At 55.2% G+C, this 11,392-nt stretch overlaps 1 protein-coding gene across 1 annotated transcript in view; it reads left to right on the forward strand.

Annotated features, from left to right (window-relative positions):
* Positions 1–5,346: 5,346 nt before the first annotated feature.
* Positions 5,347–11,392, forward strand: part of LOC111140243 (sodium/hydrogen exchanger 1) — a gene marked incomplete at its 5' end in the record, with an annotated part of 13,970 nt that continues 7,924 nt past the window's right edge. The window contains 3 exons of the mRNA XM_022492563.1: positions 5,347–5,807; positions 9,060–9,310; positions 10,506–10,723. Of these exons, the coding sequence (XP_022348271.1) occupies positions 5,347–5,807; positions 9,060–9,310; positions 10,506–10,723 (930 nt within the window). The remainder of the gene's footprint in view (positions 5,808–9,059; positions 9,311–10,505; positions 10,724–11,392) is intronic.

An 11,392-nucleotide genomic window follows, 5' to 3' on the forward strand; every position in this document is an offset into this window, starting at 1 on the left:
TACTAGCCACTGGACTGGAAGGGGAACAGTTGTGAGACTTCCCTGGAGGAAAGCTCATGGAAAAGAATGCCATCTCTGGGGCTCCTGGGTGGCTCAGTGGGTTAAGGCTCTGCCTTCGTTCAGCTCAGCCATGATCTTGGGGTCCTGGGATTGAGTCCCGCATCAGGCTCTCTTGCTCAGCAGGGAGCCTGCTTCCTCCTCTCTCTTTGCCTGCCTCTCTACCTACTTGTGATCTCTGTCAAATAAATAAATACAATCTTTAAAAAAAAAAAGAAAAAGAATGCCATCTCTGGCCCTCTCAGAGCCTCTTCGGGCCTGAGCACTGACGCTCCCCGTAGAAGCAAAATTAAAAGCAAGAGATGATGCTATGAGTGGCTAAGAACACGAACTCTGGAGTCAGACTGCCTGGGTTTGAGGCAGATATCAGCTCCCTGACTTAGAGCAAGTTGCTTAACCTTTCTGTCCCTCAGTTTCCTCATCTGTGAAACGGGGGGACGGCCGTTGTGACCTCCCCGAGGTGTGGTGAGGTGCAAATGAGATAAAAAGCGTCTGAGCACGCTGCTGTGAACTGTGGAGTGCCAGGTTCTTGTTGCGAGGTATTACCTTTCAGGCCTGTAGTTGAGACTGGTTGCTGGGGCAGTTGAAGAGGGAGTTAGAGAAATGGAATCGTGTGCAACCAGGAATCCCTTGGGACCCGGCTGAGTTGCAGCCCCAGAGCAGTCCTCAGACCTGGAACTAGGGCGGCAGAGCCCCTCACACACCCTGGGGTCTCTGGTGACCGGCACAGGTGGGCCAAGGAGGCCCCCTCTTCCCGGCACTCCCCTCTGACTGCCCAGGCCAGGGGAGAGACAGCGGGAAGTGGGATCGGGGTGTCCGGTCACCCCGGCAACCGAGGGTGGTGTGGAAAAGCTTTGTCTGCCGCTCCGCTGCCTGAGCCTCAGCAGATGGGGACCATCCCAGGAGACGGAAGTAAAACATTCTCATGGTGGAGCGCCGAGAAGCTCCAGAGGCGCTGGGAGCCCCTTGCCAGTTTGACGTTAGCTCAAGGGATCTGTTCAGTGTGCCTGTATGTGTGTGTGAGAGAGTGTATGTGTAAGAAAGGGTGAGAATGAGTTTAAGAGTGTTACAAACTAGAGTGTGGATGAGTGTAAGAGGGAGTGTGTGTGTAAGAGTTTGAGAAGTGTGTAAGAGATAATGAGGGTATGTGTATAAGGGAGTGTGTAAGTGGGAGCACATGTGAGAGTGGTGTGTGGGAGAGAATGTGTGTGGTGAGTGTGTAAGAAGGAGTTGGTGAGCGTGTAAGACAGCGAGACTCTGGGTGAGCGTGTGTGTCCCTCCGTCCCTGCAGTTGCCCACCAGCCCCCATCCCGGACATGCAGAGCTGCCTCTGCCTTGCGGTGGTGGGGAATGTGGGGGGTGCGTCTCTGGGTGGCCCCGAGATGAGGAATTCCACACCTTCTCGCGTCCCTGCGCCAGGAGGACTGGACGCCCTCCCAGGAGGCCATGTGGTTTGAGTGATGGCTGAGCCTTGAGCTTCCTGCCTTCTCACGGCGGAAGGGTCAAGTGACGCTGGCAGGTCACTGGTTGTCTTTGAGTCTCAGTTTCCCTGTCCGAGGAGCAGAGGGCTTGGGTGATCTCCAGGCTCTGTTCCAGCTCTGGCTTTGACTCTCACTGCCTCTGCCTCACCCCAGATTCCATCCTGGTGACATCACTGTGGCCACAAAGCTTGGACCTTAGAAGTTTTGCCTTAGTTCTTGGCATCTTGGNACAAAGCTTGGACCTTAGAAGTTTTGCCTTAGTTCTTGGCATCTTGGAATTTCGCCTTAAGGCTGGGCTTTTGTCAGAGGACTCGGGACCCCAACTGCGCCCCTTTCACCACACCTGGTGTCAGCAACCTTCCTGGATTTTAAGGAGACTCTTCAGGGCTGGGGGTTGGGAACAACTGGTGGAGTCAGGCCTTGGAAGAGGGACAAGCCAGAACAGCCCCACGGGGCCCCCCTTCCCTACACCGCTGTGCCCTCACCCCTGGAAGCTTGCTTTTCAGTAATGGGCCGCCTACCCGAGGTAAGGAGCCAAGAGTGGATCCCAGACCTTCCTCTTCTGCCTGGGCCCCTCCCTCCCTTGCCCTTACCCGTCAGGGCCTGCCCACCAAAAGGCAGGGCCAACACAGGAAGACCCCGGGGAACCAGCTCTGGGAACATGGCTCCAGCCCCAGGTTCTGTGGGAGCCAGCTTCTGTGGAAGGAGGTGCTCTGCACCCAGGTCAGGAGGCCTGGGACCTTGCCGTCCTGGGTGGCCTAGGCCTGTCCTTCCTCCTCTGAGCTCCAGGTTTTCCTCTGTCACACAGGAATGCCAGCTGTCTCTTAACCTAGTGAGGGAGGCCTGATGGCCCGAAAGTCCTGAGACTGGGAAAAGCCATTCCTGTGAGTTCGTCATGGATGTTCTGATTCTGCGTCACCTCCGTGTCCCCAGTGCACAGCACAGCCTGGCTTACAGAAAATGTCCACGTTGGAGTGTAGGATTGAGTCGCTCCCTCTGCTACAGATATGCTAAGCTAGGGTAGAAGGCCTCCCTTAGACTCTGGGGAAGCCACTGAATCTTGCCAAGCCCAAGCTTTCTCTGCTACAAAGCGGGGACAATACGAACCCCACAGGGCAATTGCGAGGGCCAAAGAGATGCTGTGTGTCAGGCTCCCAGCACAGTGCCTGGCTCACGTGCACCTTCAGGAATAATGAGCGTTCTTCATGTTACCACTCTTGGCTTGCGTCACTTGTCCTCTTGCCCCATCCCTCCATGTGGTCCCCGACTCTGGGTCTGCAGCACACAGTGTGGCACTTTCAGGTGCCAGGCAAGCTTTGTGGATTGGACTGATGGCAGAGAGGGGTGGGGAGGCATTTGTAAAGTTTAGTGTGCTGGTGGAGGTGGGGGCTGTCATCTGCTTGCCCTGGGCTGTCTCTTCAGCCTGTGCCTTCTCCTCTTAGTGCTCAATTCCAGGGGAGGGTGTCGAGGTCAGCTGGCTGGGCCTGGAGCTGGACTCCTGGCCTCAAGAAGTTGGTTCCTGATGGCTGCAGGAGCTCTACTCCCTGCCACCCCTTTGCCATCCTATCTTCCCTCCAGGGCAGTGCAGGTCTCTGGGTGTGCCACCATTGTCCTGTCTCCCCTGCTCCTGTCTGGGTTGTCTGACCTCACTGGGTGCCAGGGAGAGAGAGGAAGTGGGGCAAGCGACTGTGGACTGAAGGTTCAAGAAGGAGAGGCACCAGAGGCTCCTGCCCTACCATGAGCAGACAGAGGTGGTCAGGGAATGCTTCCTGGAACAGGAGGCAGGTAGAAGCATGTGACATCAGCCACACGCAGTAGGGATAGAGGTACAGGAATAGTGTTCTGGAGAGACAGACTAGACCAGGCAGATATCTGCAGGCAAAAGAGGATGTGGCTCATTTGGGGGAAAATGCCCCTTCCAGTGTACCAGCCTGTTGAACACTGGGGCTTACTGGTAGACACTCCAAAGACTGGGGAATTTTCAGCAAGAGTTGAGGTTGGTCAGGGCCATTTTGAAGCCAGGAGAATGCACGTGGTGGCTCTGGGGTTCTCTCTTGGCCTGGGATGGAGATGTGTTTTTTTCCACCACGTTTTGAGTGTCTCCTGGGAGCCTGGCACTGTGCCAGTGTTCTGGGCCTAGCTAGTGTTTCGAGTGTGAGTCTTGACTTGTAGCTCTGCTGGCACTACCCAGATCAGTACTCGAGAGTGGGAGGGGCTCTGGGCCTGGGGAACGAAGTTTCTTCTCCTTCCCAAGGATCTCAGGGGTAATGAGAGCCAAAGCCTGGCCAGATGGGTTATCAGGAATTATGTGAGTAATGGCCTAGCCCTGTGCATTTCCAAATCAGTAGATACTTACTGGGTACCAACTATGTCCCTAGCCCTGGGCATCTGATCATAAACAGGGAATCTGCCTGCACAGAGCGCATGGGCTAGGGAGGGGAGGAAGAAAGCGAGAGCTTTTTCACTTGAATAAAGTATCATACTTTTTTTTTTTAAGATTTTATTTATTTATTTGAGGGAGAGAGAGAGAGTGAGAGAAAGCATGAGAGGGGAGAAGGTCAGAGGGAGAAGCAGACTCCCCGTGGAGCTGGGAGCCTGATGTGGGACTCAATCCGGGGACTCCAGGATCATGACCTGAGCCGAAGGCATCGCTTCACCAAATGAGCCAACCAAGCACCCAAGTATCATACTTTCTTAACCAATCTGACCCTGGGGTTTTTGGTGCCCAAAATGCAGATAGGTGCTGGGGTCTTCCTACCCCAAACAAAACCAAAACCCATTAGGGAGCTTGGGGCCAAACCTGGCATTGAGAGAATACCTCCCAGAAGGGAGTTTTTGCTACTTCCCAGCTCTGGATTTGGGGGCCCCAGGGTGGGCCAGTACTGCTGGCTCGGGGAGGGGGTTGGCAGGTCTCAGGCGGGGGTGAGGGGGGCACGTTCATGCCTTGATGAGGAGGGAGAGCAGGGGTCGACTTACAGAACTTCGGTTTGATGGGAGCTGGGGGGTCAGATCTGGGTCCCCTCCCGGTTCTGCTAATTTGCTATGTGTCCTTGGGCAAGTCCTTTCCCCTTTGGGAGCCTTATTTGCTCCATCTCTAAAGTGGAGGCAAGGGTTGAGCTAGAAACAGATGGCAGCTAGGTTTTGTCTCACATGCAAAACTGACTGCTTGTTGTTTGGCTTCTGGAACAGCTCTGTGGGCTCGGCAGGAGAGTGCATGAGTCTGAGTGGAGATGTAGGTGATGCCTTTGGACACCTGGAGCCTCGGTAATCAGTGGCTCCTCTCTGCCTTCTGGAGGCATAGAGAGCTGCTTCTTTCTACTGCTCTACGACCGAGGCAGAGATAATCTGTACAGCCTTTGAAAAAACCCTTCAGGGGCGCCTGGGTGGCTCAGTGGGTTAAAGCCTCTGCCTTCTGCTCAGGTCATGGTCCCAGGGTCTTGGGATCGAGCCCCACATCAGGCTCTCTGCTTGCCAGGGAGCCTCCTTCCCTTCCTCTCTCTCTGCCTGCCTCTCTGCCTACTTGTGATCTCTGTCTGTCAAATAAATAAATAAAAAATCTTTAAAAAAACAAAACAAAACAAAAAAAACCCTTCAAAAACATTGTCACTTCGTGTATACAGCAAACCCTGGGAAGCTGGTATTATCATTTGCGTGTCACGGGTGAGGAAGCCGAGGCTCAGAGAGCTACCAGAGTGGCCCTCTGAGGCCGAGCCCCTGTCACCAGCTGCTTATCTCTCTAGCCCTGTCCCCAGCCTCACATCCCAGCTCGCCGCAAGCCCACGGCCTCCCGTTCTCTCGCCCTCCGCAGGTTTCCACGTGATCCCCACTATCTCGAGCATCGTCCCGGAGAGCTGCCTGCTGATCGTAGTGGGGCTGCTGGTCGGGGGCCTGATCAAGGGCGTGGGCGAGACGCCCCCCTTCCTGCAGTCCGACGTCTTCTTCCTCTTCCTGCTGCCACCCATCATCCTGGACGCCGGCTACTTCCTGCCACTGCGGCAGTTCACGGAGAACCTGGGCACCATTCTGATCTTCGCCGTGGTGGGCACGCTGTGGAACGCCTTCTTCCTGGGCGGTCTCATGTACGCCGTGTGCCTGGTGGGCGGCGAGCAGATCAACAACATCGGGCTCCTGGACAACCTGCTCTTCGGCAGCATCATCTCCGCCGTGGACCCCGTGGCCGTGCTGGCCGTCTTCGAGGAGATCCACATCAATGAGCTGCTGCACATCCTTGTCTTCGGGGAGTCCCTGCTCAACGACGCCGTCACTGTGGTGAGGGGCCCAGACCCGAATCCAGGTCCAGACTGGATCCCACCTCCACCCACTCATTGCAGTAGCGAAACCGCAAATCTCCCTTCCTGCTGGCTGTGTGCCAGGCATCGTGCTCAGCACGCGGCATGCGCTACCTCTTCCAGTCCCCGGGGTGCCCTTGGGAGGCGTTTCCCACTCTTGCTCTACAGAGGAGGCAGCAGGGCCCCCGAAGTCAGACGACTTGCTACATGTGGTCCTACATGTGGTAGGACCAAGGTTAGAAGCCAGGTCTGTCAGATGTCAGGGCCTGAGCTCCTGGCCTTTACAGGCCAGACCCTCTCTGTCCCTGACTTGGACTGTGATGTGAACTTGGTGAAATTCTGTATCACCTTTAGACTTCAGTTTACCCTTCATAGGCTGTTGAGTCTTGGGGGGCCAGTTCAGCCATCCTGTTGGCTGAGTCCTGAGTTATAGTTCAGTTTGTGTAGAGTTCAGGGGCAGCCGTGGTAGAAAAGACCCTGCCCTTCAAACCTCTAGGAAGGGCGCCTGGCCAGCTCAGTCAGTAGAGCATGTGACTCTCGACCTCACGAATCACAAGTTCCAGCCCCATGTTCAGCATGGAGCCTACTTAAAAAAAAATAAAATTTATTGTAAAAACAAAAAACAAACAAACAAACAAAACCCTCCAGAAAGTGGTTAATAAAATGGATTGGCCTGAGGTTGGCCACTATTATTATTATATTAATATATTAATTAATATTATTATATTTATTATTGTTGTTATTGTTATTATGTGGTCTTAGGCAAGTGACTCTACTGCTCTGGGCCTCAGCTTTGCTAGCTGCAAAGTGGCTGAGTGGGTCATGCTTTCCTCTCAGGGGCTAGGAAGGACAGATGCCCCCAGCGCAGTGTGCACACGGCCACGCCGTATGTGCTAACACAAGCCCTTCCTCCCGGCTGGTTTCCTCAGGAAACACGTACGTGTATGTGCACACTCATGTCGTGTTGTGAAAACACCCCCGTGCTCCTAGTCAGACCCCTCAGAGAGCAGCTGTTTACGTAAGGAAACACAAGGACACGTGTGCATGCCAGGGCACGCTTACACACACATTCCCTCTTTAGTCACCCCGAGTCCCTCAGGAAGCCACACTTCCAAGAGACACAGTGGTGGTTGGCTTGCCGCAGGCAGCCTCAGCTTCCTCCCCTCTCCTCTTCCTCTTCCTCCCCTGCTGCCTTTCTTGGGTCCTTATGGGGCTGAGAGAGCAGCAGCCTGATCTAAGCAAGCAGGCCCCAGTGCTGGTTCTTCTGGCACCAGCTCTTGCCTCAGTTTCTCCATCTGTAACAAGGATTGCAGTACCCAGCCCAGCATCCTCCCAGGGTTCCTACTGGAGTCACACCAGTGGGTACCACAGACAAAGCCCTCCCCAGATGGGTCTGGGTGTTGGGGTTCAGGTTGGCCCTCCTGGGGAGCAGTGAGATGTGGTTATGTCAAGGGGGTATCACAGTCTTGGCCAACTTAGGTCTATGGCCACGCCTCCCTGGGTGGCGGCCGTGCTGGTAGTCCTTGCTCGTGCTCACTTCCTGTCTGAGCACTTCCTGTCTATGAGCACGTATTGCCTCATCTAATCCACGGAGAAACTCCACGAGGTTGGCACTGTGATTATCCTGTTTTTCCAAGCGAGGAAACTAAGCTACTGGTCTAGGTTAGGGAACTCGTCCAGGGTCACATTAGCTGGTAAGCGATTGCAAGTGACCTACACAGTGGGAGTCCACAGCCTGCACACTTAGCACTCTGCTGCGCTGCCTCCCTGGTCCCTTTGACAGTACACCCAGGTGGGAAAGGAGGACCTTGCCCCGTCCACCTGCCCCATTGGTCCACGTGGTGGACCCTGGGGACCCATGAATCTCCTCAGGCCAGGAATAAGTGTAGGTAGCCCAGGGCTGAGAACGCACCTGTTACCCGCCACTGGAGCCCTGCCCTGTCTGCCAGACAGCTATGGCCCAGGCAGCATCAGGGACAGCCAGTGCTTGGCATCTCCCCTTCTTGCTTGGCCCACATCAGGCCCTCTCTAGAGCTCTGGGCATGAAGGCAAGTGCCCTGTTTCCCGACATTAAAGCTGAAGGCAGCCCCTGAGCCGCCTGGTCTCAGGTGCCCTCCCCTCTCTCCCAGCACCCCAGCCTGGAAAGCCCTCAGCTGGCTTCCTGGCAAGCTGTGTGTGAGGAGGCCCAGTAGCCAGAGAGCTGACACCGAAGCTGCCCCCGTCCAGGAGGGCCCACCCACTGCTCCAGGGAGCAAGTTCTGGGCCTGACGCTCCTGCCGGAGCCTGGGACCCTTTGTCAAATCACTCCACCTCCCTGAGCTTATGTTTGGGAAAGCGGCGGGCATCTTTGGCTCCCTGCCTACCTCATGAGGCAACACACGTGATGTGTACCGAGCAGGACAACCACTGTCCACGGGCTTTATCATGTGTGGCATGCCCCTGAAACATCTGACCATCTGGTGGCAGCACTACACTGACAGTTCCCAGCCCAGGAGGTGGGGAAGCCTCAACGCCTTTGCTGGTTCCACTGCCTCTGAACTTGGCTGTTGGTGGTAACCACCTGGAGAGCTTATTGATCAGAGATTTCTGGGCCCCACCTCCCGAGAAAGAACCCAAGTGGGGGTATGGCCCAGCTTTGTGTATTTTCAGAAATTTCCAGAAGCTAAGAAGTCTTGTTCTGGTTTGTTGTCTGAACTTTCTCTGCTTTGTGCTGAAGGAGAGACTGAAAGCCAGACAGGGACATGATGTGCCCAAGTCAAATGGTGAGAGGGGCCACTGGGTAGCGCCAGTGGTAGCTGACACTGTGATAGGCCTGGTTCTGAGCACTTGGCCTTGATGAACTAGTTTCATCCTCACAGTGGCCTTATAAGGTTGGTACCGTTATCCCATTTTATGGCGAGGAAAAGTGAAGCGCAGGAAGACAGAGTAATTTGTCCCACATAGACAGCCAGGAGCAGCAGGGCCACAGTTCTGGCCCAACTCGTTTGGCTTCAGAGTATGTGCTCTTACCCCGCACAGCGCGCTGCAGTCCTGACACAAGGCCCTCCAGGCCCTTGGCCACTGGTTTTGACCACCTCCTTGGCACTGCAGTTCTCTGCTATCATGTGGCCTCCTCCTGTGGCCGTGGTTCAGTGGAGGGCATGAGATAGCCCTAGTGGACCCCAGGGAGCTGGGTTGGGGGGCGGAGCCAGGGCCCTGCCCTCCTGCCGACCAGCCTACACCCCCTCCCCAGGTCCTGTATCACCTCTTTGAGGAGTTTGCCAACTATGACCGAGTGGGCATTGTGGACATCGTCCTTGGCTTCCTGAGCTTCTTCGTGGTGTCCCTGGGCGGGGTGTTTGTGGGTGTGGTCTACGGGGTCATCGCAGCCTTCACCTCCAGATTCACGGCCCACATCCGCGTCATCGAGCCGCTGTTCGTCTTCCTCTACAGCTACATGGCCTACCTGTCAGCTGAGCTCTTCCACCTGTCAGGCATCATGGCGTGAGTCTGGGTGCAGCCTGGGGGGAGGGGTGCCAACCTGGATTCCCTGGGCTTGTGGGAGGTCACAAGGGAGTTCCCCAGGCCCAGCTTCCAGCCCTGAGATGAGACTCATGCACCAAGCAACTGCCCCTGGAACCACTGAGTTTAAAGTTCTGGAAAGCTTCAGCGCTGCTACTTTTTGCTTCGAAGGGAGTTCCTTGGTTGTAGCTAGACACAGGCTCTCACATTCACTGTGCCCTTCCTCAGCCCCAGCAAGGAGGCCTGGCACCTCCATTGCCATGAGGATTCCTGAAGGTCCTGGGGCCTCAGCCAGGTCTTGAAATCTAGGGACTGTGGAGAGGCAGTGAGATGCAAAGGTTTGCCCAGTAGGGGAACACATTGGAAATACAAGGCAGGCCAGATTGGGGGATATGGGGGTAACCTTTTAAAAAATTTTTAAATTTTTAAATTTTAATTTTTTTCATTCCAACTTTTCCTTTTCTTTTTATTTACTTCTTTTTATTAACATGTAGTGTATTATTGCCCCAGGGGTATAGGTCTGTGAACCATTAGACTTATTTACACATTTCACAGCACTCACCATAGCACATACCCTCCCCAATGTCCGTCACCCAGCCACCCTCCCTACTCCCCCACCCCTCAGCAACCCTCAGTTTGTTTTGTGAGATTACGAGTTTCTTATGGTCTGTCTCCCTCCCGATCCCCTCGGATTCGGGGTAACCTTGAGGAGGCCGGGCCAGCAGAAGCAGAGCCAGGTATGGACGCCATGCAGGGAGGGCTGGGTTAGGTGCCTGGGACAGAGCTGCGTAGGGGGACCTCCATGCAGGAGAGACACTGTGCTCAGGGGGAATAAAGCAAGGCCATGGACATGTGTAACTGACTCCTGTTGGACGGCAGCATGGCTGGGGCGGGGCAGCAATGGGGGAGGCACAGGCTTTAGAGTTGGGCAGACTTTAGTTTGCATCTTAGCTCACTGGCAGGGTGACAGTGGACGGGCAACAATCTCTCTGCCTCCCACATCCTTCATCTGCCCACGTCTGGAGGATTGAGTGTGAGGATGGAGATAAAAAAGTTATGTAGAACCCGCAGCAGGTTCTGACCTGTCAGGGGCACCTGTCCGCCTCCCCAGCCATGGAGGGGCTCTGGGAAGGTGCAGATCCACTGAGCCCTGAACTCTGCTCTTCCCTGGCCTCAGGCTCATCGCCTCAGGAGTGGTGATGCGCCCCTACGTGGAGGCCAACATCTCCCACAAGTCCCACACGACCATCAAGTATTTCCTGAAGATGTGGAGCAGCGTCAGTGAGACCCTCATTTTCATCTTCCTTGGCGTCTCCACTGTGGCCGGGTCCCACCACTGGAATTGGACCTTTGTCATCAGCACCCTGCTCTTCTGCCTCATCGCCCGAGTGCTGGGTGAGGTCCCGGGCTGGAGCAGGGGAGAGGTGTGTGCGTGCGTGCGCGTCTGTGTGCGCATGCGTGTACCTGTGTGCGCGTGCCTTGGAGGCAGGAACTGGGCTGGGGCGGGAGACCTCGTATGAAGGGCCCAGCTGGGTCAGCTGCTGGCGGCTCCCCTCACAGCTGCACAGCTGGGGCTTCCCTGCCCCTCTCTGCCATGCTGAGGCTTTGGTGGGCCTCATGATGGCTCACGGGGGGTCTGTGATCTCTGGGAAGATGGTTGTGTGTGAGAACGGATGGGCCTCAGGGACCCCAGGTCTGTGAATGTTCTCTGCATTGTCTCGGGGCGCAGGTGAGTTGAGCGCTTGCAGACACGTCTATGCCGCCAGCCCCCGGCCACATACAGGGAACAGGCCTCTGGTCCTTGGGTTCTGCTTGTGCTTTCCAGACATACCTCACCTCAGGGACTGTGTCACTTCCCCTTCCTGATCTCACTCTCCTCCTCTCTCAGTCCCTGCCCCTGACTGGCTATCGCATCTGCTTGGTAGATTGAAAACCCATTCAGTCCTCGGCCTCATCCTCCAGAGATTCTGGCTCCGTGGGTTGAGGTTGAATCCAGATCTCTGCATTTATTTATTTATTTATTTATTTATTTTTATTTTTTTATTTTTTTTTTATTTTTTTTTT

Source organism: Enhydra lutris, unplaced genomic scaffold (assembly GCF_002288905.1).
Source record: "Enhydra lutris kenyoni isolate GAN:26980312 unplaced genomic scaffold, ASM228890v2 scaffoldscaffold291, whole genome shotgun sequence".
NCBI lineage: Eukaryota > Metazoa > Chordata > Mammalia > Carnivora > Mustelidae > Enhydra > Enhydra lutris.